At 41.0% G+C, this 23,687-nt stretch overlaps 1 protein-coding gene across 1 annotated transcript; it reads right to left on the bottom strand.

Annotated features, from left to right (window-relative positions):
• Positions 1-7,600: 7,600 nt before the first annotated feature.
• Positions 7,601-23,110, bottom strand: LOC123732904 (E3 ubiquitin-protein ligase TRIM39-like). The gene is made up of 4 exons (XM_045712230.1): positions 22,352-23,110; positions 11,724-11,897; positions 9,946-9,992; positions 7,601-8,127 (listed from the first exon to the last, which is right to left on the bottom strand). Exons 1-4 carry the CDS (start codon positions 22,840-22,842, stop codon positions 7,601-7,603), a joined length of 1,239 nt encoding a protein of 412 aa, XP_045568186.1. The 5' UTR covers positions 22,843-23,110.
• Positions 23,111-23,687: the final 577 nt, after the last annotated feature.

The following is a 23,687-nucleotide window of genomic DNA, read 5'->3' as shown; positions in this document are numbered from 1 at the left end:
CTGATCCTAGATCATAATGAATCAGATTACATGGAGAGGGGGGACCTGATCCTATATCATAATGAATCAGATTACATGGAGAGGGGGGACCTGATCCTAGATCATAATGAATCAGATTACATGGAGAGTGGGGACCTGATCCTATATCATAATGAGTGAGATTACATGGAGAGGGGGAGCTGATCCTAGATCATAATGAATCAGATTACATGGAGATGGGGACCTGATCCTAGATCATAATGAATCAGATTACATGGAGAGGAGGGACCTGATCCTAGATCATAATGAATCAGATTACATGGAGAGGAGGGACCTGATCCTAGATCATAATGAATCAGATTACATGGAGAGGAGGGACCTGATCCTAGATCATAATGAATCAGATTACATGGAGAGGGGGGACCTGATCGTAGATCATAATGAATCAGATTACATGGAGAGGGGGACCTGATCCTAGATCATAATGAATCAGATTACATGGAGAGGAGGGACCTGATCCTAGATCATAATGAATCAGATTACATGGAGAGGAGGGACCTGATCCTAGATCATAATGAATCAGATTACATGGAGAGGGGGGGACCTGATCGTAGATCATAATGACTCAGATTACATGGAGAGGGGGGACCTGATCCTAGATCATAATGAATCAGATTACATGGAGAGGGGGACCTGATCCTAGATCATAATGAATCAGATTACATGGAGAGGGGGGACCTGATCCTAGATCATAATGAATCAGATTACATGGACAGGAGGGACCTGATCCTAGATCATAATGAATCAGATTACATGGAGAGGGGGGACCTGATCCTATATCATAATGAATCAGATTACATGGAGATGGGGGGACCTGATCCTATATCATAATGAATCAGATTACATGGAGAGGGGGGGACCTGATCCTAGATCATAATGAATCAGATTACATGGAGAGGAGGGGGACCTGATCCTAGATCATAATGAATCAGATTACATGGAGAGGGGGGACCTGATCCTATATCATAATGAATCAGATTACATGGAGAGGGGGGGACCTGATCCTAGATCATAATGAATCAGATTACATGGAGAGGGGGGACCTGATCCTATATCATAATGAATCAGATTTCAAGGAGAGGGGGGACCTGATCCTAGATCATAATGAATCAGATTACATGGAGAGGGCGGACCTGATCCTAGATCATAATGAATCAGATTACATGGAGAGGGACCTGATCCTAGATCATAATGAATCAGATTACATGGAGAGGGGACCTGATCCTGGATCATAATGAATCAGATTACATGGAGAGGAGGGACCTGATCCTATATCATAATAAATCAGATTACATGGAGAGGGGGGACCTGATCCTATATCATAATGAATCAGATTACATGGAGTGGGGGACCTGATCCTAGATCATAATGAATCAGATTACATGGAGAGGGGGACCTGTTACTATATCATAATGAGTCAGATTACATGGAGAGGGGGGGACCTGATACTAGATCATAATGAATCATATTACATGGACAGGAGGGGGTACCTGATCCTAGATCATAATGAATCAGATTACATGGAGAGGGGGGACCTGATCCTATATCATAATGAATCAGATTAAATGGAGAGGGGGGACCTGATCCTAGATCATAATGAATCAGATTACATGGAGAGGGGGGACCTGATCCTAGATCATAATGAATCAGATTACATGGAGAGGGACCTTATCCTAGATCATAATGAATCAGATTACATGGAGAGGGGACCTGATCCTATATCATAATGAATCAGATTACATGGAGAGGGGGGGACCTGATCCTATAGCATAATGAATCAGATTACATGGAGAGGGGGGACCTGATCCTATATCATAATGAGTCAGATTACATGGAGTGGGGGACCTGATCCTAGATCATAATTAATCAGATTACATGGAGAGGAGGGGGACCTGATCCTAGATCATAATGAATCAGATTACATGGAGAGGGGGGACCTGATCCTAGATCATAATGAATCAGATTACATGGAGAGGGGGGGACCTGATCCTAGATCAAAATGAATCAGATTACATGGAGAGGGGGGACCTGATCCTATATCATAATGTATCAGATTACATGGAGAGGGGGGGACCTGATCCTACATCATAATGAATCAGATTACATGGAGAGGGGGGACCTGATCCTAGATCATAATGAATCAGATTACATGGAGAGGGATCTGATCCTAGATCATAATGAATCAGATTACATGGAGAGGGGACCTGATCCTAGATTATAATGAATCAGATTACATGGAGAGGGGGGACCTGATCCTAGATTATAATGAATCAGATTACATGGAGAGGGGGGACCTGATCCTATATCATAATGAATCAGATTACATGGAGAGGGGGAACCTGATCCTAGATCATAATGAATCAGATTACATGGAGAGGGGGAACCTGATCCTAGATCATAATGAATCAGATTACATGGAGAGGGGGGACCTGATCCTATATCATAATGAATCAGATTACATGGAGAGGGGGGACCTGATCCTAGATTATAATGAATCAGATTACATGGAGAGCCGGATATATATAATATAGGCTACTATTTTTTAATATTTAATATGCCATAAACTATTGGTTTTTTTAACAGTTTCATTAATTCATTGTAATTAACTTAATCATTATGACACACCCCTCTCTATTGTCATTGGTTGCACTAATTGCACTGTTTTTCTACATAACCTGGTTGAAGTATTGATGACATCACCCTGAAGAAGGCACAGTGATGCTGAAACGTTGGTAAATACCCAATAAATTACTGGGAGTTTATATATGGAGTGTGGGACTCTATTTATTTTGATAGTTTATAACTCTTATGTAGTTGCCATCTTTTTGTGTTTTTCAGGCAGCCTGGGAAAGAACTGAAAAAACTCACTAAAGAGTCAAGACAGAGACACCAGAAAGACCCAAGAAGACTTGGATGCAGCATCAGAGGACAGAGCGGGATGTTCTGAACTCACTCAGTCTGGTCAGTTGGTGAGGGTACCCTTGGAGGCTGCTTATCTGACATGGAGGAAGTCCCCCCTCCTCTCCCCTACCTTCCCTATACCCCCTCCTCTCCCCTACCTTCCCCTTGCCCCCTCCCTTCTCTCCCCTACCTTCCCTATACCCCCCTCCTCTCCCCTACCTTCCCTATACCCCCCCTCATTATGTTGGGCCATCATGTTTATTTGTTTGAATCTTTTCTTTGTTAGTGATCAGGTTAGAAGAGAATGACTCCTCAACCCAAGAGGTCCTGGAGCAGCTGTGATCAGGTTAGAAGAGAATGACTCCTCAACCAAAGAGGTCCTGGAGCAGCTGTGAGAGAGCAGCAGTGTGGAAGCATTTGGGGAAATTTAAAGAAGGTTTCCTGGAAAAGAGGATTGACTGTTATGAAAAGAGTCAGCCACTGAGTGGACAAAATATTAAGGATACCTTCCTAATATTGAGTTACGCCTGGTCAGTTTGTCATGGAAAGAAAGGTGTCCTTAATGTTTTGTGTAAATTACATAATAATTATACATTTATGGATTGTTTTATGTAACCTATTGTTTTCTCTTTATTCAACCTGCCATCTACCCACCTGGGGACTGAGGGTTATGAGAGAACCCCCACATCACTAGCTTCTCTTTATTCAACCTGCCATCTACCCACCTGGGGACTGAGGGTTATGAGAGAACCCCCACATCACTAGCTTCTCTTTATTCAACCTGCCATCTACCCACCTGGGGACTGAGGGTTATGAGAGAACCCCCACATCACTAGCTTCTCTTTATACAACCTGCCATCTACCCACCTGGGGACTGAGGGTTATGAGAGAACCCCGACATCACTAGCTTCTCTTTATTCAACCTGCCATCTACCCACCTGGGGACTGAGGGTTATGAGAGAACCCCGACATCACTAGCTTCTCTTTATTCAACCTGCCATCTACCCACCTGGGGACTGAGGGTTATGAGAGAACCCCCACATCACTAGCTTCTCTTTATTCAACCTGCCATCTACCCACCTGGGGACTGAGGGTTATGAGAGAACCCCCACATCACTAGCTTCTCTTTATTCAACCTGCCATCTACCCACCTGGGGACTGAGGGTTATGAGAGAACCCCCACATCACTAGCTTCTCTTTATTCAACCTGCCATCTACCCACCTGGGGACTGAGGGTTATGAGAGAACCCCCACATCACTAGCTTTCATGTTCTGCAGCCTTGTAAAGATAAGGAGGGGACGACTGGGAGGCAGGTTGGCATTTATTGTCATGAATTACATTTTAGTCATTTAGCAGACGCTCTTATCCAGAGCGACTTACAGTCGTGAATGTATACATTTCATACATTTAAAAAAAAAAAAAATTGTTCTGGCCCCCCGTGGGAATCGAACCCACAACCCTGGCGTTGCACACACCATGCTCTACAAACGGAGCAACAGGTAAGACTTGCCCTGGAGGTAGGTTGGCATTTATTGTCATGAATCTTGCCCTGGAGGCAGGTTGGCATTTATTGTCATGAATCTTGCCCTGGAGGCAGGTTGGCATTTATTGTCATGAATCTTGCCCTGGAGGCAGGTTGGCATTTATTGTCATGAATCTTGCCCTGGAGGCAGTTCAGCAAAGTGGTTACTAGCTGGCACAGGCACAAAGTAATACAATCCGATTTTAATCCTAACCTCAACCCTAACCACACTGCTAATCCTTCCCTTAAATTAAGACCATAAACAACATTTTCCACAGCCAATTCTGACTTTGCAGCTGACATATCTAGAGGAAATCGCACAGTTCTGCCTCCAGGTCAAGATTCATGACAAACGTCAACATGAGACAGGGAGAAGCAATGTAAAAATCAATAACGAAATTGTTTTCACAATAAACATGCTTTTTCTTGTTTCAAGTATGTTTTATTATGAAAAGTACAATATATCCATGTATACTTGTACAACTATGGAGCGTATGTCCACATATAATTGTACAATTTGTTTTTCCAACATAAAAGACAAGAAATGATCACATTGGTATTTTAACAGTGTTATTGTAAGAGTTTAAATGTTTAAACAGAGGATACATCTAAAACAGGATAAAACAAGTGCAGTATGTTGTGAGAATGTTACTTTAACGTCGACTCATAACGTCACACTATAACTTCATGGGAGTCTTGTGGAAAGACTGCATGTTGTTTTGGGTGGATTGAGTGACGTCTTCATCAACATTTTGCAGAATATTCCGGTAATATTTTCACCTCTTGTCGGCTGCAGACATTCATAAGGAGTTCCAGTAGTTTATTTGCCATTTGCAGGTATTAAAAGTAATACATACATTGTAATTCCTTGTTGGATCTCTCTCACATACAGGACAGTACATACCAGAGGAGGCTGCTGAGGGGAGGACGGCTCATAATAATGTCTGGAACAGAGTGAATGAAATGGAACACATGGAAACCACGTGATTAATACCATTCCTCTTATTCCACTCCAGCCATTACAAGCCTGTCCTCCCTAAATAAGGTCCCACCAACCTCCAGTGGTACAAACACAAACAGTAAAATATATCATAAAAAATGCAAAGTGGTAAAAGATCAGAAAAGGAACCCAAAAGGTTCAGTCATGTTGTAATAGTCTGATGACAACAGTTTAGGTTGATGATTTAACAGGCAGATAGAACTGGGATAGAAGCTGTTCTAGAACCTGTGGTCCAGAAACTGATTTAACAGGCAGATAGAACTGGGATAGAAGCTGTTCTAGAACCTGTGGTCCAGAAACTGATTTAACAGGCAGATAGAACTGGGATAGAAGCTGTTCTAGAACCTGTGGTCCAGAAACTGATTTAACAGGCAGATAGAACTGGGATAGAAGCTGTTCTAGAACCTGTGGTCCAGAAACTGATTTAACAGGCAGATAGAACTGGGATAGAAGCTGTTCTAGAACCTGTGGTCCAGAAACTGATTTAACAGGCAGATAGAACTGGGATAGAAGCTGTTCTAGAACCTGTGGTCCAGAAACTGATTTAACAGGCAGATAGAACTGGGATAGAAGCTGTTCTAGAACCTGTGATCCAGAAACTGATTTAACAGGCAGATAGAACTGGGATAGAAGCTGTTCTAGAACCTGTGGTCCAGAAACTGATTTAACAGGCAGATAGAACTGGGATAGAAGCTGTTCTAGAACCTGTGGTCCAGAAACTGATTTAACAGGCAGATAGAACTGGGATAGAAGCTGTTCTAGAACCTGTGGTCCAGAAACTGATTTAACAGGCAGATAGAACTGGGATAGAAGCTGTTCTAGAACCTGTGGTCCAGAAACTGATTTAACAGGCAGATAGAACTGGGATAGAAGCTGTTCTAGAACCTGTGGTCCAGAAACTGATTTAACACGTGTGAGTGTCCAGTGTGTGTTTGTCAATTGTGTGTGTTTCAGTGTTTATGTGTGTCAGTGTGTGTGTGTTCAGTGTGTTTGTGTGTGTGTATCCAGTGTGTTTGTGTGTGTGTGTGTGTGTGTGTGTGTATCCAGTGTGTTTGTGTGTGTGTGTGTGTGTATCCAGTGTGTGTGTGTGTGTATCCAGTGTGTGTGTGTGTGTGTTCAGTGTGTTTGTGTGTGTGTGTGTGTGTGTGTGTGTGTGTGTGTGTGTGTTATCCAGTGTGTTTGTGTGTGTGTGTGTGTGTATCCAGTGTGTGTGTGTGTGTGTGTGTGTGTATCCAGTGTGTTTGTGTGTGTGTATCCAGTGTGTGTGTCAAGCGTGTGTGTGTGTCAAGCGTGTGTGTCCAGTGTGTGTGTTCAGTGTGTTTGTGTGTGTGTGTGTGTATCCAGTGTGTGTGTGTGTGTGTGTGTGTGTATCCAGTGTGTGTGTGTGTGTGTGTGTGTGTGTATCCAGTGTGTTTGTGTGTGTGTATCCAGTGTGTGTGTCAAGCGTGTGTGTGTGTCAAGCGTGTGTGTCCAGTGTGTGTGTGTGTGTCCAGTGAGTGTGTGTGTGTCCAGTGAGTGTGTGTGTCCAGTGTGTGTGTGTTTATCCAGTGTGTGTGTGTTTATCCAGTGGGTCCAGTGTTTGCGTGTGTGTGTGTGTGTGTCCAGTGTGTTTGTGTGTGTCCAGTGTGTGTGTGTGTCCAGTGTGTTTCCAGTGCGTTTGTATGTCCGTTTGAGTGAGTGTGTGTATGTCATTCCAGTGTTTGTGTTTGTCCAGTTTGAGTGGGTGGCCAGTGTGTGTGTGTTTCAGTGTGTGTGTGTGTGTGTGTCCAGTGAGTGTGTGTGTGTGTGTTCAGTGTGTGTGTGTGTGTGTGTGTGTTCAGTGTGTGTGTGTGTGTGTGTGTGTGTGTCCAGTGTGTATGTGTGTGTGTGTGTGTCCAGTGTGTGTGTGTTGAGTGTGTGTGTCCAGTGTGTATTTATGTGTGTGTCCAGTGTGTGTGTGTGTCCAGTGTGTGTGTGTGTCCAGTGTGTGTGTGTGTGTCCAGTGTGTGTGTGTGTGTCCAGTGTGTGTGTGTGTGTGTCCAGTGTGTGTGTGTGTGTGTGTGTGTGTGTGTGTGTGTGTGTGTGTGTGTGTGTGTGTGTGTGTGTGTGTGTGTGTGTGTGTGTGTGTGTGTGTGTGTGTGTGTGTGTTTTCCAGTTATTATTTCAGGGACACTGAGGAGTCAACATGAACTCTAAATCCTGGATAGAGGGGCTCAGTGAATGTGGAGGTGAATGTGATCAGGTGGGTCAGTGTGTCAGAGGAGGCTCTATAGAAGGACAGAGTGCCGGCTGACCAGTCCAGATACACTCCTACTCTGTGGGGGCTGGAGGAGGGGACGTCTATGGTAGTGAGATGATTATTATGCCTGACAGAGTATCTGTTGTCAGAGCAGAACAGACTCCAGGACTTGTCATTGTATCCAAGACAACAGTCCTTAACCCCTCCTCTCCTGCTGATTCCTTTATATGTCACTCCTATATCAACCCCTCTCCCACTCCACTCTACCTCCCAGTAACAGCGCCCAGTCAGACCCTCTCTACACAGCACCTGTCTGCAGTCCTCAAATCTCCCTGGGTGATCAGGATATGGCTGCTCCTCTGTCCTCCATGTCACCTTTCTGTTCTCCTCAGACAGAGAGAGGCGTCTGTGTACTGTGTTTGGGTCCAGTGTGAGATCACAGACATCTGATGGATGAAACCAGACACAATATTAGAAATCATCATCATTCACATTAGAATGTTAACTCACTTTTCACTAATTCATTTAACCTGTTAGGGCTAGGGGGCAGTATTGACACGGCTGGATAAAAAAACATACCCGATTTAATCTGGTTACCACTCCTACCCAGTAACTAGAATATGCATATTCTTATTACATATGGATAGAAAACACCCTACATTTTCTAAAACTGTTTGAATGGTGTCTGTGAGTATAACAGAACTCATTTGGCAGGCAAAACCCTGAGACATTTTCTGACAGGAAGTGGATACCTGATGTGTTGTATTACCTTTAAACCTATCCCATTGAAAAACACAGGGGCTGAGGAATATTTTGGCACTTCCTATTGCTTCCACTAGATGTCACCAGCCTTTACAAAGTGTTTTGAGTCTTCTGGAGGGAGATCTGACCGAACAAGAGCCATGGAACGATGATGGCCCATTAGACACCTGGCGCGCGAGTTCATGTTGGGTACCCTCGTTCCAATACGTTATAAAAGAGTATGCATTCGTCCACCTTGAATATTATTCATGTTCTGGTTAAAAAAGGCCCTAATGATTTATGCTATACAACGTTTGACATGTTTGAACGAACGTAAATATATTTTTTCCCCTCGTTCATGACGAGAAGTCCGGCTGGCTTAGATCATGTGCTAACAAGACGGAGATTTTTGGACATAAATGATGAGCTTTTTTGAACAAAACTACATTCGTTATGGACCTGTGATACCTGGAAGTGACATCTGATGAAGAGAATCAAAGGTAATGGATTATTTACATAGTATTTTCGATTTTAGATCTCCCCAACATGACGTCTAGTCTGTATCGCAACGCGTATTTTTCTGGGCGCAGTGCTCAGATTATTGCAAAGTGTGATTTCCCAGTAAGGTTATTTTTAAATCTGGCAAGTTGATTGCGTTCAAGAGATGTAAATCTATAATTCTTTAAATGACAATATAATATTTTACCAATGTTTTCTAATTTTAATTATTTAATTTGTGACGCTGACTTGACTGCCGCTTATTGGAGGGAAACGATTTCCTCAACATCAATGCCATAGTAAAACGCTGTTTTTGGATATAAATATGAACTTGATAGAACTAAAAATGCATGCATTGTCTAACATAATGTCCTAGGAGTGTCATCTGATGGAGATTGTAAAAGGTTAGTGCATCATTTTAGCTGGTTTTATGGTTTTGGTGACCCTGTCTTTGAATTGACAAAACATTACACACAACTCTTGTAAATGTACTGTCCTAACATACTCTAAATTTATGCTTTCGCCGTAAAACCTTTTTGAAATCGTAAAACGTGGTTAGATTAAGGAGATGTTTATCTTTCAAAGGGTGTAAAATAGTTGTATGTTTGAAAAATTTGAATTTTGACATTTATTTGGATTCAAATTTGCCGCTCTTGAAATGCACCTGCTGTTGATGGAGTGCACCACGGGTGGCACGCTAGCGTCCCACCTAGCCCATAGAGGTTAATGTAGATGTTTCTAGGTATCAAAAGGAGAAGTTAAGGTAACTTGAGACTTGTTGAATGATCATATGTTATACTGTATGGTAATATAAAACACACCTATTCACATTAATTACACACACACACACACACACACACACATTGTCAAAGCAACTCTTTGTAAACTTTGGTGTCCCTGATTTCTGCTTCTGTAGAACTACAGTTGATATTTAATATGACCAAGTCAGTAATGATGGTGGTCTTTGACTTAACTTGAATTAAGACTTATTCTTAGTCATATTCTTCACAGCAGTCAACACTCACATTTTCTAAGTCCAGGTTTCATTCTGTTCTCTCCACCATGTTCCACACTGTAGCGGTAAGCAGAAAAACAGACAGTCATTGAGGGATACACCTGAACACACACACACACTGGACTCACACACACACACACACTGGACTCACACACACACACACACACACACACACACACACACACACACACACACACACACACACACACACACACACACACACACACACATGGTCAGCATATAACTTCAAGCGAATGTTTGTCTGTGTGTGTCCAGTGTGGGTGTTTGTCTTAACCTGTTGGGTCTAGGGGGCAGCATTTGCACGTCTGGATAAAAAAAATGTACCCGATTTAATCTGGTTACTAATCCTACCCAGTAACTAGAATATGCATATACTTATTATATATGGATAGAAAACACTCTAAAGTTTCCAAAACTGTTTGAATGGTGTCTGTGAGTATAACAGAACTCATTTGGCAGGCAAAACCCTGAGACATTTTCTGACAGGAAGTGGATACCTGATGTGTTGTATTGACTTTAAACCTCTCCCATTGAAAAACACAGGGGTTTAGGAATATTTTGGCACTTCCTATTGCTTCCACTAGATGTCACCAGCCTTTACAAAGTGTTTTGAGTCTTCTGGAGGGAGATCTGACCGAACAAGAGCCATGGAACGGTGATGTCCCATTAGACACCTGGCGCGCTACTTCATGTTGGGTACCCTCGTTCCAATACGTTATAAAAGGCTATGCATTCGTCCACCTTGAATATTATTCATGTTCTGGTTAAAAAGGCCCTAATGATTTATGCTATACAACGTTTGACATGTTTGAACGAACGGAAATATATTTTTTCCCCTCGTTCATGACGAGAAGTCCGGCTGGCTTACATCATGTGCTAACGAGACGGAGATTTTTGGACATAAATGATGAGCTTTTTTGAACAAAACTACATTCGTTATGGACCTGTGATACCTGGAAGTGACATCTGATGAAGAGAATCAAAGGTAATGGATTATTTACATAGTATTTTCGATTTTAGATCTCCCCAACATGACGTCTAGTCTGTATCGCAACGCGTATTTTTCTGGGCACAGTGCTCAGATTATTGCAAAGTGTGATTTCCCAGTAAGGTTATTTTTAAATCTGGCAAGTTGATTGCGTTCAAAAGATGTAAATCTATAATTCTTTAAATGACAATATAATATTTTACCAATGTTTTCTAATTTTAATTATTTAATTTCTGACGCTGACTTGACTGCCGGTTATTGGAGGGAAACGATTTCCTCAACATCAATGCCATAGTAAAACGCTGTTTTTGTATATAAATATGAACTTGATAGAACTAAAAATGCATGCATTGTCTAACATAATGTCCTAGGAGTGTCATCTGATGGAGATTGTAAAAGGTTAGTGTATCATTTTAGCTGGTTTTATGGTTTTGGTGACCCTGTCTTTGACTTGACAAAACATTACACACAACTCTTGTAAATGTACTGTCCTAACATACTCTAAATTTATGCTTTCGCCGTAAAACCTTTTTGAAATCGTAAAACGTGGTTAGATTAAGGAGATGTTTATCTTTCAAATGGTGTAACATAGTTGTATTTTTGAAAAATTTGAATTTTGACATTTATTTGGATTCAAATTTGCCGCTCTTGAAATGCACCTGCTGTTGATGGAGTGCACCACAGGTGGCACGCTAGCGTCCCACCTAGCCCCAAGAGGTTAACTAGCCTGAAAAGTCAAACATGTCTGATATGAACATTGACATAAACCCTCCACATACTTGAGTTTCTCCAGTCTGCAGTGTGGATCCTCCAGTCCAGCAGAGAGCAGTCTGACTCCTGAGTCTCCTGGGTGATTGTTACTCAGGTCCAGCTCTCTCAGGTGTGAGGGGTTTGACCTCAGAGCTGAGACCAGAGAAGCACAGCCTTCCTCTGTGACTAGACAGCCTGACAGCCTGCAAAGAGTCAAATCATATTAAAACCACACTGCTATTCTTTGGTGGTGAAAATAGTGGCAGTATATTTCTTCAACATATTCAGATACATCAGTGTCATGAAACCTGCCATATCTATTCATAAATTAATGTATCATATTATAAATTACAAATTATCAAAGTTTTGCCTGCAGATAGAAACATGTATAATACAAATATTTGAGTAGACTGACCAGACCAGTTTAAAAAGCAGTATCAGTCAAAAGACAGACAGTGAGGTATCAGATTTAGATTGTATTGAGTATACAGTCCACACCATATCTATTTTGACAGTGAAGATAACAATTTAAATGTGGTTCTAAACTCTAACATTTTGGATTTCAGATCAAATGTTTCATATGAGGTGACAGTATATAATGTCACCTTTTATTTGAGGATATTTTACATACGGTTGAAGTCAGAAGTTTACATATACCTTAGCCAAATGCATTTAAACTAAATTTTTACAATTCCTGACATTTAATCCTAGTAAAAATGGAGGTAACATTGACGCATTTGCAGTTTGTTTTGGTTGTGTTTTGCCCAATAATAAAATGGTGGATGATGACTGGATAATTTTCTGTCTAAGTGAGTAGATAACATGTTTCTAAACACTACTAAATGAATCCTGATAACATGATTAATACAAATCATGAATGAATCATGAATAATAATGTGTGAGAAAGTTACAGAAGCTACAACAAAACATGCTAACCTCTCACCATTACCAATAACAGAGGCTACAACAAAACATGCTAACCTCTCACCATTACCAATAACAGAGGTTACAACAAAACATGCTAACCTCTCACCATTACCAATAACAGAGGATACAACAAAACATTCTAACCTCTCACCATTACCAATAACAGAGGCTACAACAAAACATGCTAACCTCTCACCATTACCAATAACAGAGGCTACAACAAAACATGCTAACCTCTCACCATTACCAATAACAGAGGCTACAACAAAACATGCTAACCTCTCACCATTACCAATAACAGAGGATACAACAAAACATGCTAACCTCTCACCATTACCAATAACAGAGGCTACAACAAAACACGCTAACCTCTCACCATTACCAATAACAGAGGATACAACAAAACATGCTAACCTCTCACCATTACCAATAACAGAGGCTACAACAAAACATGCTAACCTCTCACCATTACCAATAACAGAGGCTACAACAAAACATGCTAACCTCTCACCATTACCAATAACAGAGGATACAACAAAACATGCTAACCTCTCACCATTACCAATAACAGAGGCTACAACAAAACACTTGTTGACCAATTACAGGAATACTGACCTCAGAGTCTCCAGTCTGCAGTGTGGATCCTCCAGTCCAGCAGAGAGCAGCTCCACTCCTGAATCCTTCAGGTCATTGCTACTCAGGTCCAGCTCTCTCAGGTGTGAGGGGTTTGAACTGAGAACTGAGGCCAACACTTTACAGGATGTGTCTGTGAGTTTACAGCCAGTGAGTCTGCCAACACAGAAGAAATACAATGACAGACATTTTGTATTAAAATGATACGCTTAGCTTTCTGTGTTTACGCTGTTACCCGTTTATAAATAATGTGTTGGGTTTGACCACAGAGCTGAGACCAGAGAAGCACAGCCTTCCTCTGTGACTAGATAGCCTGACAGCCTGCAAAGAGTCAAATCATATTAAAACCACACTGCTATTCTTTGGTGGTGAAAATAGTGGCAGTATATTTCTTCAACATATTCAGATACATCAGTGTCATGAAACCTGCCATATCTACTCATAAATTAAAGTATCATATTATAAATTACAAATTATCAAAGTTTTGCCTGCAGATAGAAACATGTATAGTACAAATATTTGAGTAGACTGACCAGACCAGTTTAAAAGCAGTATCAGTCAAAAGACAGACAGTGAGGTATCAGATTTAGATTGTATTGAGTATACAGTCCACACCATATCTATTTTGACAGTGAAGATAACATTTTAAATGTGGCTCTAAACTCCAACATTTTGGATTTCAGATCAAATGTTTCATATGAGGTGACGGTATATAATCCTCCTGTGATATATCGTTTTTGCCTGCCTCACTAATGATGCCTTTTGCCGTTTCCCTGCCTGTACTGTTGCCTTTTTGGACCCCCTGTGTATGACCTTCTGCCTGCCCCTGGACCCAGCTACCTGCCTCCTCCTGTGGTCCTTTACAATAAACACCTGCTGAGCCCTGCGCTTGAAACCAGCTCTCTGTCTCCCATCGTGTTCATTACAGATGGTGACTGGAGTCATTTTATTTATAAGTGAGTAGATAACATGTTTCTAAACACTACTAAAAGCATCCTGATGATGCCATGATTAAGAAAAATCATAAATGAATCATGAATAATAATGAGTGAGAAAGTTACAGAAGCTACAACAAAACATGCTAACCTCTCACCATTACCAATAACAGAGGCTATAACAAAACATGCTAACCTCTCACCATTATCAATAACAGAGGCTACAACAAAACATGCTAACCTCTCACCATTACCAATAACAGAGGCTACAACAAAACATGCTAACCTCTCACCATTACCAATAACAGAGGATACAACAAAACATGCTAACCTCTCACCATTACCAATAACAGAGACTACAACAAAACATGCTAACCTCTCACCATTACCAATAACTGAGGCTACAACAAAACATGCTAACCTCTCATCATTACCAATTTATTTATTTATTTCACCTTTATTTAACCAGGTAGGCAAGTTGAGAACAAGTTCTCATTTACAATTGCGACCTGGCCAAGATAAAGCAAAGCAGTTCGACACATATAACAACACAGAGTAACACATGGAGTTAAACAAATGTAACCCTCTCACCAGGCTTGAATATGACTCTCACAACATTAACATATGTAGAGTATCTCAGCAGCATGGGATGTTAGGTGAGAAGGACATCTCCAATAAGAATTCCTATTGTAAACTATCTAGGGTTATGACAATAGGGTATTAACTTCAGATGAAATGATTATAGGTTTCTGTTATTGAATCAGGATAAACCATCCCATGCATTAAATTAAAACAATTAATGACTCCACCAAGGCAACATACATAATGTTCCATATGTGTATTAAAACATTTTCAAACACAAATACATGTTCAGACACAACATCAAAAGAAATAAAAAAATAATAATAAACCCCAATGAGTCGTTCACAACCCGTGTCCAAATTAAGCACCTCACATTGTGGTTACTCACGAATTGGTAGATATTCCGTCAGCGAAGTATGTCAGTTCCATGCAGGTTTCCTCACCAAGTCCAAGGCAGCACAGCTACCCATGCAGACAGTACTCCTTAGTAACCGATATCCCCATGGCAACACGAACTCGTTAAGCTTCCCAAGCAATTATCTCCCGGTGTCACACGATGCTAGGCTAACCTCTAGCTGGCTAATACCTCCACGACGAGACGGTAGCTTCAGTCTTTACTAAGTTTTAACTAAATTATAACAACTCTTTTATTAAATAAAACATTATTTCCCTTCATGTCTTAGTAGCTATGGGTTTTGTTGTAGTTCTGTCGTCTTCTTTTATAATTTTTCTTCACCAACCGTCCTGAGGTAAAACGTCCATCCTTTCATCAACGTCTTTTTCCCTCCCGTTAACCAGGTCAACTCCCATTGGCCACAACTTAACAAGCGACCTTATTGGTCAAAACTTAAACTTCAAAGTAAAACAAACTATTCACTTATACATTAAATAAATATTTCTTCAAAAAGTATAATGCATTAACAACATTACAGTTTAGGAGCAATTCAGTCATCTTTTAAATATAATACCAATTAATTATAACAAATAAACTCAATACTTGGTTCAAACAAGGGTATTACAGAAACATACAGTCAATAATACAGTAGAATAATAAGTCTATATACAATGTGAGCAAATGAAGTGAAATAAGGGAGGTAAAGGCAAAAAAAGCCCATGGTGGCAAAGTAAATAAAATATTGCAAGTAAAACACTGGAATGGTAGATATGCAGTGGAAGAAAGTGCAAAGTAGAAATAATGGGGTGCAAAGGAGCTAAATAAATAAATAAATACAGTAGGGGAAGAGGTAGTTGGGCTAAATTATAGATGGGCTATGTACAGGTGCAGTAATCTGTGAGCTGCTCTGACAGCTGGTGCTTAAAGCTAGTGAGGGAGATAAGTGTTTCCAGTTTTAGAGATTTTTGTAGTTCGTTCCAGTCATTGGCAGCAGAAAACTGGAAGAAGAGGCGGCCAAAGGAGGAATTGGCTTTGGGGGTGACCAGAGAGATATACCTGCTGGAGCGCGTGCTACAGGTGGGTGCTGCTATGGTGACCAGCGAGCTGAGATAAGGGGGGACTTTACCTAGCAGGGTCTTGTAGATGACCTGGAGCCAGTGGGTTTGGCGACGAGTATGAAGCGAGGGCCAACCAACGAGAGCGTACAGGTCGCAGTGGTGGGTAGTATATGGGGCTTTGGTGACAAAACGGATGGAACTGTGATAGACTGCATCCAATTTATTGAGTAGGGTATTGGAGGCTATTTTGTAAATGACATCGCCGAAGTCGAGTATCGGTAGGATGGTCAGTTTGATGAGGGTATGTTTGGCAGCATGAGTGAAGGATGCTATGTTGCGAAATAGGAAGCCAATTCTAGATTTAACTTTGGATTGGAGATGCTTAATATGAGTCTGGAAGGAGAGTTTACAGTCTAACCAGACACCCAGGTATTTGTAGTTGTCCACATATTCTAAGTCAGAACCGTCCAGAGTAGTGATGCTGGACAGGCGGGCAGGTGCAGGCAGCGATCGGTTGAAGAGCATGCATTTAGTTTTACTTGTATTTAAGAGCAGTTGGAGGCCACGGAAGGAGAGTTGTAATGCATTGAAGCTCGTCTGGTTAGTTAGTTAACACAGTGTCCAAAGAAGGGCCAGAAGTATACAGAATAATACCAATAACAGAGGGGGTCTGATCTTTGTGCCTCTGTAAATTTCTCATTCATCATCATTAATGATTCATTCATGATTATTCATAATCATGGTAGCATCCACATGAATGTAGAAGTGTTCAGAAACATCTTCTATTCTTACTGACAATACAAGTGAAGTGACTCCAAAATGACAGGACATTATTCACCGTTCAGTTTCTATTAGGAAAAACATAATCCAAAACACAACCAAAACAAACTGAAAAATGAATTCAACAAGTTTGTAGAATCACAAGCTTGATGTAATCACTGCAGGCATGGAACATGGGACTAAATACTAAACTTATGACAACTTTAATACAATATAAGTGAATTTGTCCAAATAATTAAGACTTCTTCAAATGGGAGAACTACGTACAGAAAGTGCTTTAATTTGTAAATGGTAAAACAGATATGTATGAAAATACCCTCAAATAAAAGGTGACATTCTGTACTGTCACCTAATATGAAACATCTCAAATAAAAAATGCTGGAGCATAGCACCAAATGTAAAACTGTAAGCTTCACTGTCCAAACACATATGGTGTGGACTATGTGTGCCTGGTAAACACATGTGGATCTGGTGAACAGTTATCACTTGTTGACCAACTACAGGAATACTGACCTCAGAGTCTCCAGTTTACAGTGGGGATTTCCCAGTACAGCAGAGAGCAGCTTCACTCCTGAATCCTTCAGGTCATTGTTACTCAGGTCCAGCTCTCTCAGGTGTGAGGGGTTTGAACTCAGAGCTGAGACCAGAGAAGCACATCCTTCCTCTGTGACTCCACAGCCTGACAGCCTGCAAAGAGTCAAATCATATTAAAATCACACTGCTATGCTTTGGTGGTGAAAATAGTGGCAGTATAATTTTTCAACATATTCAGATATCAGTGTCCTGAAACCTTCCATATCTATTCGTAAATTAATGTATCATCATTAAAAATGACAAATGATCAAAGTATTGCCTGCAGATAGAAACATATATAGTACAAATATTTGAGTAGACTCACCAGACCAGTTTAAAAAGCAGTATCAGTCAAAAGACAGACAGTGAGGTATCAGATTTAGATTGTATTGAGTATACAGTCCACACCATATCTATTTTGACAGTGAAGATAACATTTTAAATGTGGCTCTATACTCCAACATTTTGGATTTTAGATGAAATGTTTCATATGAGGTAACAGTATATAATGTCACCTTTTATTTGAGGGTATTTTAATACATACAGTTGAAGTCAGAAGTTTACATACACCTTAGCCAAATACATTTAAACTCAATTTTTACAATTCCTGACATTTAATCCTCGTAAAAATCCCCTGTTTTAGGTCAGTTAGGATCACCACTTTATTTTAAGAATGTGAAATGTCAGAATAATAGTAGAGAGAATGATTAATTTCAGCTTTTATTTCTTTCATCACATTCCCAGTGGGTCAGAAGTTTACATAAACTCAATTAGTATTTGGTAGCATTGCCTTTAAATTGTTTAACTTGGGTCAAACGTTTCGGGTAGCCTTCCGCAAGCTTCCCACAATAAGTTGGGTGAATTTTGGCCCATTCCTCCTGACAGAGCTGGTGTAACTGAGTCAGGTTTGTAGGCCTCTTGCTCGCACACGCTTTTTCAGTTCTGCCCACACATTTTCTATAGGATTGAGGTCAGGGCTTTGTGATGGCCAGTCCAATACCTTGACTTTGTTGTCCTTAAGCCATTTTGCCACAACTTTGGAAGTATCGTTGGGGTCATTGTCCATTTTGGAAGACCCATTTGTGACCAAGCTTTAACTTCCTGAATGATGTCTTGAGATGTTGCATCAATATATCCACGTAATTTTCCTACCTCATGATGCCATCTATTTTGTGAAGTGCACCAGTCCCTCCTGCAGCAAAACACCCCCACAACATGATGCTGCCACCCCCGGGCTTCACGGTTGGGATGGTGTTCTTTGGCTTGCAAGCCTCCCCCTTTTTCCTCCAAACATAACGATGGTCATTATGGCCAAACAGTTCTTGTATTGTTTAATCTGACCAGAGGACATTTCTTCAAAAAGTACGATCTTTGTCCCCATGTGCAGTTGCAAACTGTAGCCTGGCTTTTTTTACGGTGTTTTTGGAGCAGTGGCTTCTTCCTTGCTGAGCAACCTTTCAGATTATGTTGATATAGGACTCATTTTACTGTGGATATAGATACTTTTGTACCTGTTTCCTCCAACATCTTCACAAGGTCCTTTGCTGTTGTTCTGGGATTGATTTGCACCAAAGTAAGTTAATCTCTACGAGACAGAACGCGTCTCCTTCCTGAGCGGAATGGCGGCTGTGTGGTCCCATGGTGTTTAGACTTGCGTACTATTGTTTGAACAGATGAACGTGTTACCTTCAGGCGTTTGGAAATTGTTCCCAAGGATGAACCATACTTGTGGAGGTCTACAAATTTTTTTCTGAGATCTTGGCTGATTTCTTTTCATTTTCCCATGATGTCAAGCAAAGAGGCACTGAGTTTGAAGGTAGGCCTTGAAATACATCCAAATGATGTCAATTAGCCTACCAGATGCTTCTAAAGCCATAACATAATTTTCTGGAATTTTCCATGCTGTTTAATAAAGGCACAGTCAACTTAGTGTATGTAAACTTCTGACCCACTGGAATTGTGATACAGTGAATTATAAGTAAAATAATCTGTCTGTAAACAATTGTTTCAAAAATTACTTGTGTCATGCACAAAGTAGATGTCCTAACCGACTTGCCAAAACTATAGTTTGTTAACAAGAAATTTGTGGAGAGGTTCAAAAACACGTTTTAATGACTCCAACCTAAGTGTATGTACACTTCCGACTTCAACTGTATGTGATTGACGATTAAAAATTAAATTCTGATGATGCCATGATTAAGAAAAATCATGAATGAATCATGAATCAGAATGAGTGAGAAAGTTACAGAGGCCACAACAAAACATGCTAACCTCTCACCATTACCAATAACAGAGGCTACAACAAAACATGCTAACCTCTCACCATTACCAATAACAGAGGATACAACAAAACATGCTAACCTCTCACCATTACCAATAACACAGGATACAACTAAACATGCTAACCTCTCACCATTACCAATAACAGAGGCTACAACAAAACATGCTAACCTCTCACCATTACCAATAACAGAGGCTACAACAAAACATGCTAACCTCTCACCATTACCAATAACAGAGGATACAACAAAACATGCTAACCTCTCACCATTACCAATAACAGAGGATACAACAAAACAGCTAACCTCTCACCATTACCAATAACAGAGGCTACAACAAAACATGCTAACCTCTCACCATTACCAATAACAGAGGCTACAACAAAACATGCTAACCTCTCACCATTACCAATTACAGAGGCTACAACAAAACATGCTAACCTCTCACCATTACCAATAACAGAGGCTACAACAAAACATGTTAACCTCTCACCATTACCAATAACAGAGGATACAACAAAACATGCTAACCTCTCACCATTACCAATAACAGAGGATACAACAAAACATGCTAACCTCTCACCATTACCAATAACAGAGGGGGTTTGATCTTTGTGCCTCCGTTTCTCATTTATCATCATTCACGATTCATTCATGGTTATTCATAATCATGGTAGCATCCACATGAATGTAGAAGTCACTGACAATAGAAGTGAAGTGACTCCAAAATGACAGGACATTATTTACTAATCAGTATCCATTAGGAAAAACATCATCCAAAACACAACCAAGACCAACTGCAAATGAATTCAACAAGTTAGTAGAATCACAAGCCTCACTGCAGGTGTCAGGAATCCCGCTTCCTGAGTCTGTTTCTGCCTGAGCTGACCGTTTTCTGTTTGGAGTCTAAGGGTGCGTTCAGAAACCTATCTGGTTGCTAGGCAACGAAGTTAGGGGGGAGATCTAGTGATATTATTACCCTGTCTGGTTGCCAGGCGACGAAGTTAGGCGGGAGATCTAGTGATTACCCTACACCTGCATCTCATCAACCTTCTGCACACCTGGTCCTGATCATCACCTCTTCATAAGCCCTGAGCTGACATCCATTCCCTGCTGGATCGTTAGCAACGAACAGCCTCATGTTTCCTGAGCTAGTCTTGTTGTTTTGTTCTTGTTACTGGGACAACATGCTAAACTTATGCTAAACTTATGCAACATGCTAAACTTATGACTACTTTAATACACTATAAGTAATATGTCCGAATAATTACGACGTTTTCAAATGGGAGAACTACATGCATAAAGTACTTTCATATCTGATAATACTGACCTCAGAGTCTCCAGTTTACAGTGGGGATTCCCCAGTCCAGCAGAGAGCAGCTTCACTCCTGAATCCTTCAGGTCATTGTTACTTAGGTCCAGATCTCTCAGGTGTGAGGGGTTTGAACTGAGAACTGAGGCCAACACTTTACAGGATGTGTCTGTGAGTTTACAGCCAGTGAGTCTGCCAACACAGAAGAAATACAATGACAGACAGGTTGTATTAAAATGATACGCTTAGCTTTCTCTGTTTACGCTGTTACCCGTTTACAAATAATGTGTTGGGTTTGACCACAGAGCTGAGACCAGAGAAGCACAGCCTTCCTCTGTGACTCCACAGCCTGACAAAGAGATCATGACTTCAAACACATTGTTAATTTAGTGTAGAAGGACAATGGCAGATGCATTTGGTTAATTCTCCTAAACAACATATATATTCTTCTTCTGTGTCCTAGAATTGTATGGTCATATTGTTATACTAATGTGAAAATCAATGCATTTATTCACACACACACACACACACACACACACACACACACACACACACACACACACACACACACACACACACACACACACACACACACACACACACACACACACACACACACACACACACAGCATATAACTTTGTCCAAGTGGTGGTCAGAATGTTTGTATTACCTAGCCTGAAAAGTCAAACATGTCTGATATGAACATTGACATAAACCCTCTACATACTTGAGTTTCTCCAGTCTGCAGTGTGGATCCTCCAGTCCAGCAGAGAGCAGTCTGACTCCTGAGTCTCCTGGGTGATTGTAGCTCAGGTCCAGCTCTCTCAGGTGTGAGGGGTTTGACCTCAGAGCTGAGACCAGAGAAGCACAGCCTTCCTCTGTGACTCCACAGCCTGACAGCCTGCAACGAGATCATCATGACTTCACAAACACACTGTTAATTTAACACCAGTAGTGTAGAAGGATAATGGCAGATGCATTTGGTTAATTCTCCCAAACAACATATAGATTCTTCTTCTGTCTCCTAGAATTGTATGGTCATATTGTTATACTAATGTGAAAATCAATGCATTTATTCAATGTTTTCAATATAATATTATACACATATTATAATGCATATTTTTCTTTAACCTGAATATTTCTTCCTGATGATTAGATTTTATATGTCATTTTATGTACTCACAGAAATGCACTGGAGGCTTTGAACACTGGCAGCAGCCTCAGAAGACCTTCCTCTGATCTGGAGTATTTCTTCAGGTCAAACACATCCAGCTCCTTTTCTGAAGTCAGCAACACAAAGACCAGAGCTGACCACTGTGCAGGTGACAGGTTGGGTTTTGAGAGACTTCCTGAGCTCAGGTAGCTTTGGATTTCCTCCACTAGAGAATGGTCATTCATTTCATTCAGACAGTGGAACAGATTGATGCTCCTCTCTGGAGAGGGATTCTCCCTGATCTTCTCCTTGATGTACTTGACTGTTTCTTCATGGCTCTGTGAGCTGCTTCTTGTCTTTGTCAGTAGACCTCGTAAGTGCTTCTGATTGGACTCCAGTGAGAGGCCCAGAAGGAAGCGGAGGAAAAGGTCCAGGTTTCCCGTCTCACTGTGTAAGGCTTTATCCACAGCACTCTTGTAGAAAGTAACTTCAGGGTTGTCTTTTGTTTTCAGTTTGTTCATTAGATTCTCATTGTTGTTGATGAATGAGAGGAACACATATACAGCAGCCAGAAACTCCTGAATGCTCAGATGAACAAAGCAGTACACCTTGTCCTGGTACAGCCCACATTCCTCTTTAAAGATCTGTGTGCACAATCCTGAGTACACTGAGGCTTCACTGACATCAATGCCAGCCTCCTTCAGGTCTTCTTCATAGAAAATCAGATTGCCATTCACAAGCTGTTGAAAAGCCAGTTTTCCCAGTGACAGAATGCTCTCTTTATTCCAGTGTGGACCTGTCTCTTCTATCCCAAGATACTTTTCATTCTTCTGTTTGGTATGAAACACCACAAGGTGTGTGTACATCTCAGTCAGAGTCTTGGGCATCTCTTCTCTCTTATGTTTCAGCATGTGTTCGAGGACTGTTGCAGAAATCCAACAGAAGACTGGAATGTGGCACATGATGTGGAGGCTCCTTGATCTCTTTATGTGTGAGATGATTCTGCTGGCCAGGTCCTCATCACTGAATCTCTTCCTGAAGTACTCCTCCTTCTGTGGGTCTTTGAACCCTCGTACCTCTGTCACCTGGTCAACACACTCTGAAGGGATCTTATTGGCTGCTGCAGGTCGGGTAGTTATCCAGAGGAGAGCAGAGGGAAGCAGATTTCCCTTGATGAGATTTGTCAGCAGAACATCCACTGAGGTTGACTCTGTGACGTCCCAACAGATCTTGTTCTTCTGGAAGTCTAGGGGCAGTCGGCACTCATCCAGACCATCAAAGATGAACAGAACTTTGTACTTGTCGAAGTTGGAGATTGTTGATTGTTTGGTTTCCATTGAGAAGTTATTGAGAAGTTCAATGAAAG

Source organism: Salmo salar, unplaced genomic scaffold, assembly GCF_905237065.1.
Source record: "Salmo salar unplaced genomic scaffold, Ssal_v3.1, whole genome shotgun sequence".
In the NCBI taxonomy this organism is placed as follows: domain Eukaryota; kingdom Metazoa; phylum Chordata; class Actinopteri; order Salmoniformes; family Salmonidae; genus Salmo; species Salmo salar.
This window is presented reverse-complemented; position numbering and strand designations above follow the sequence as displayed.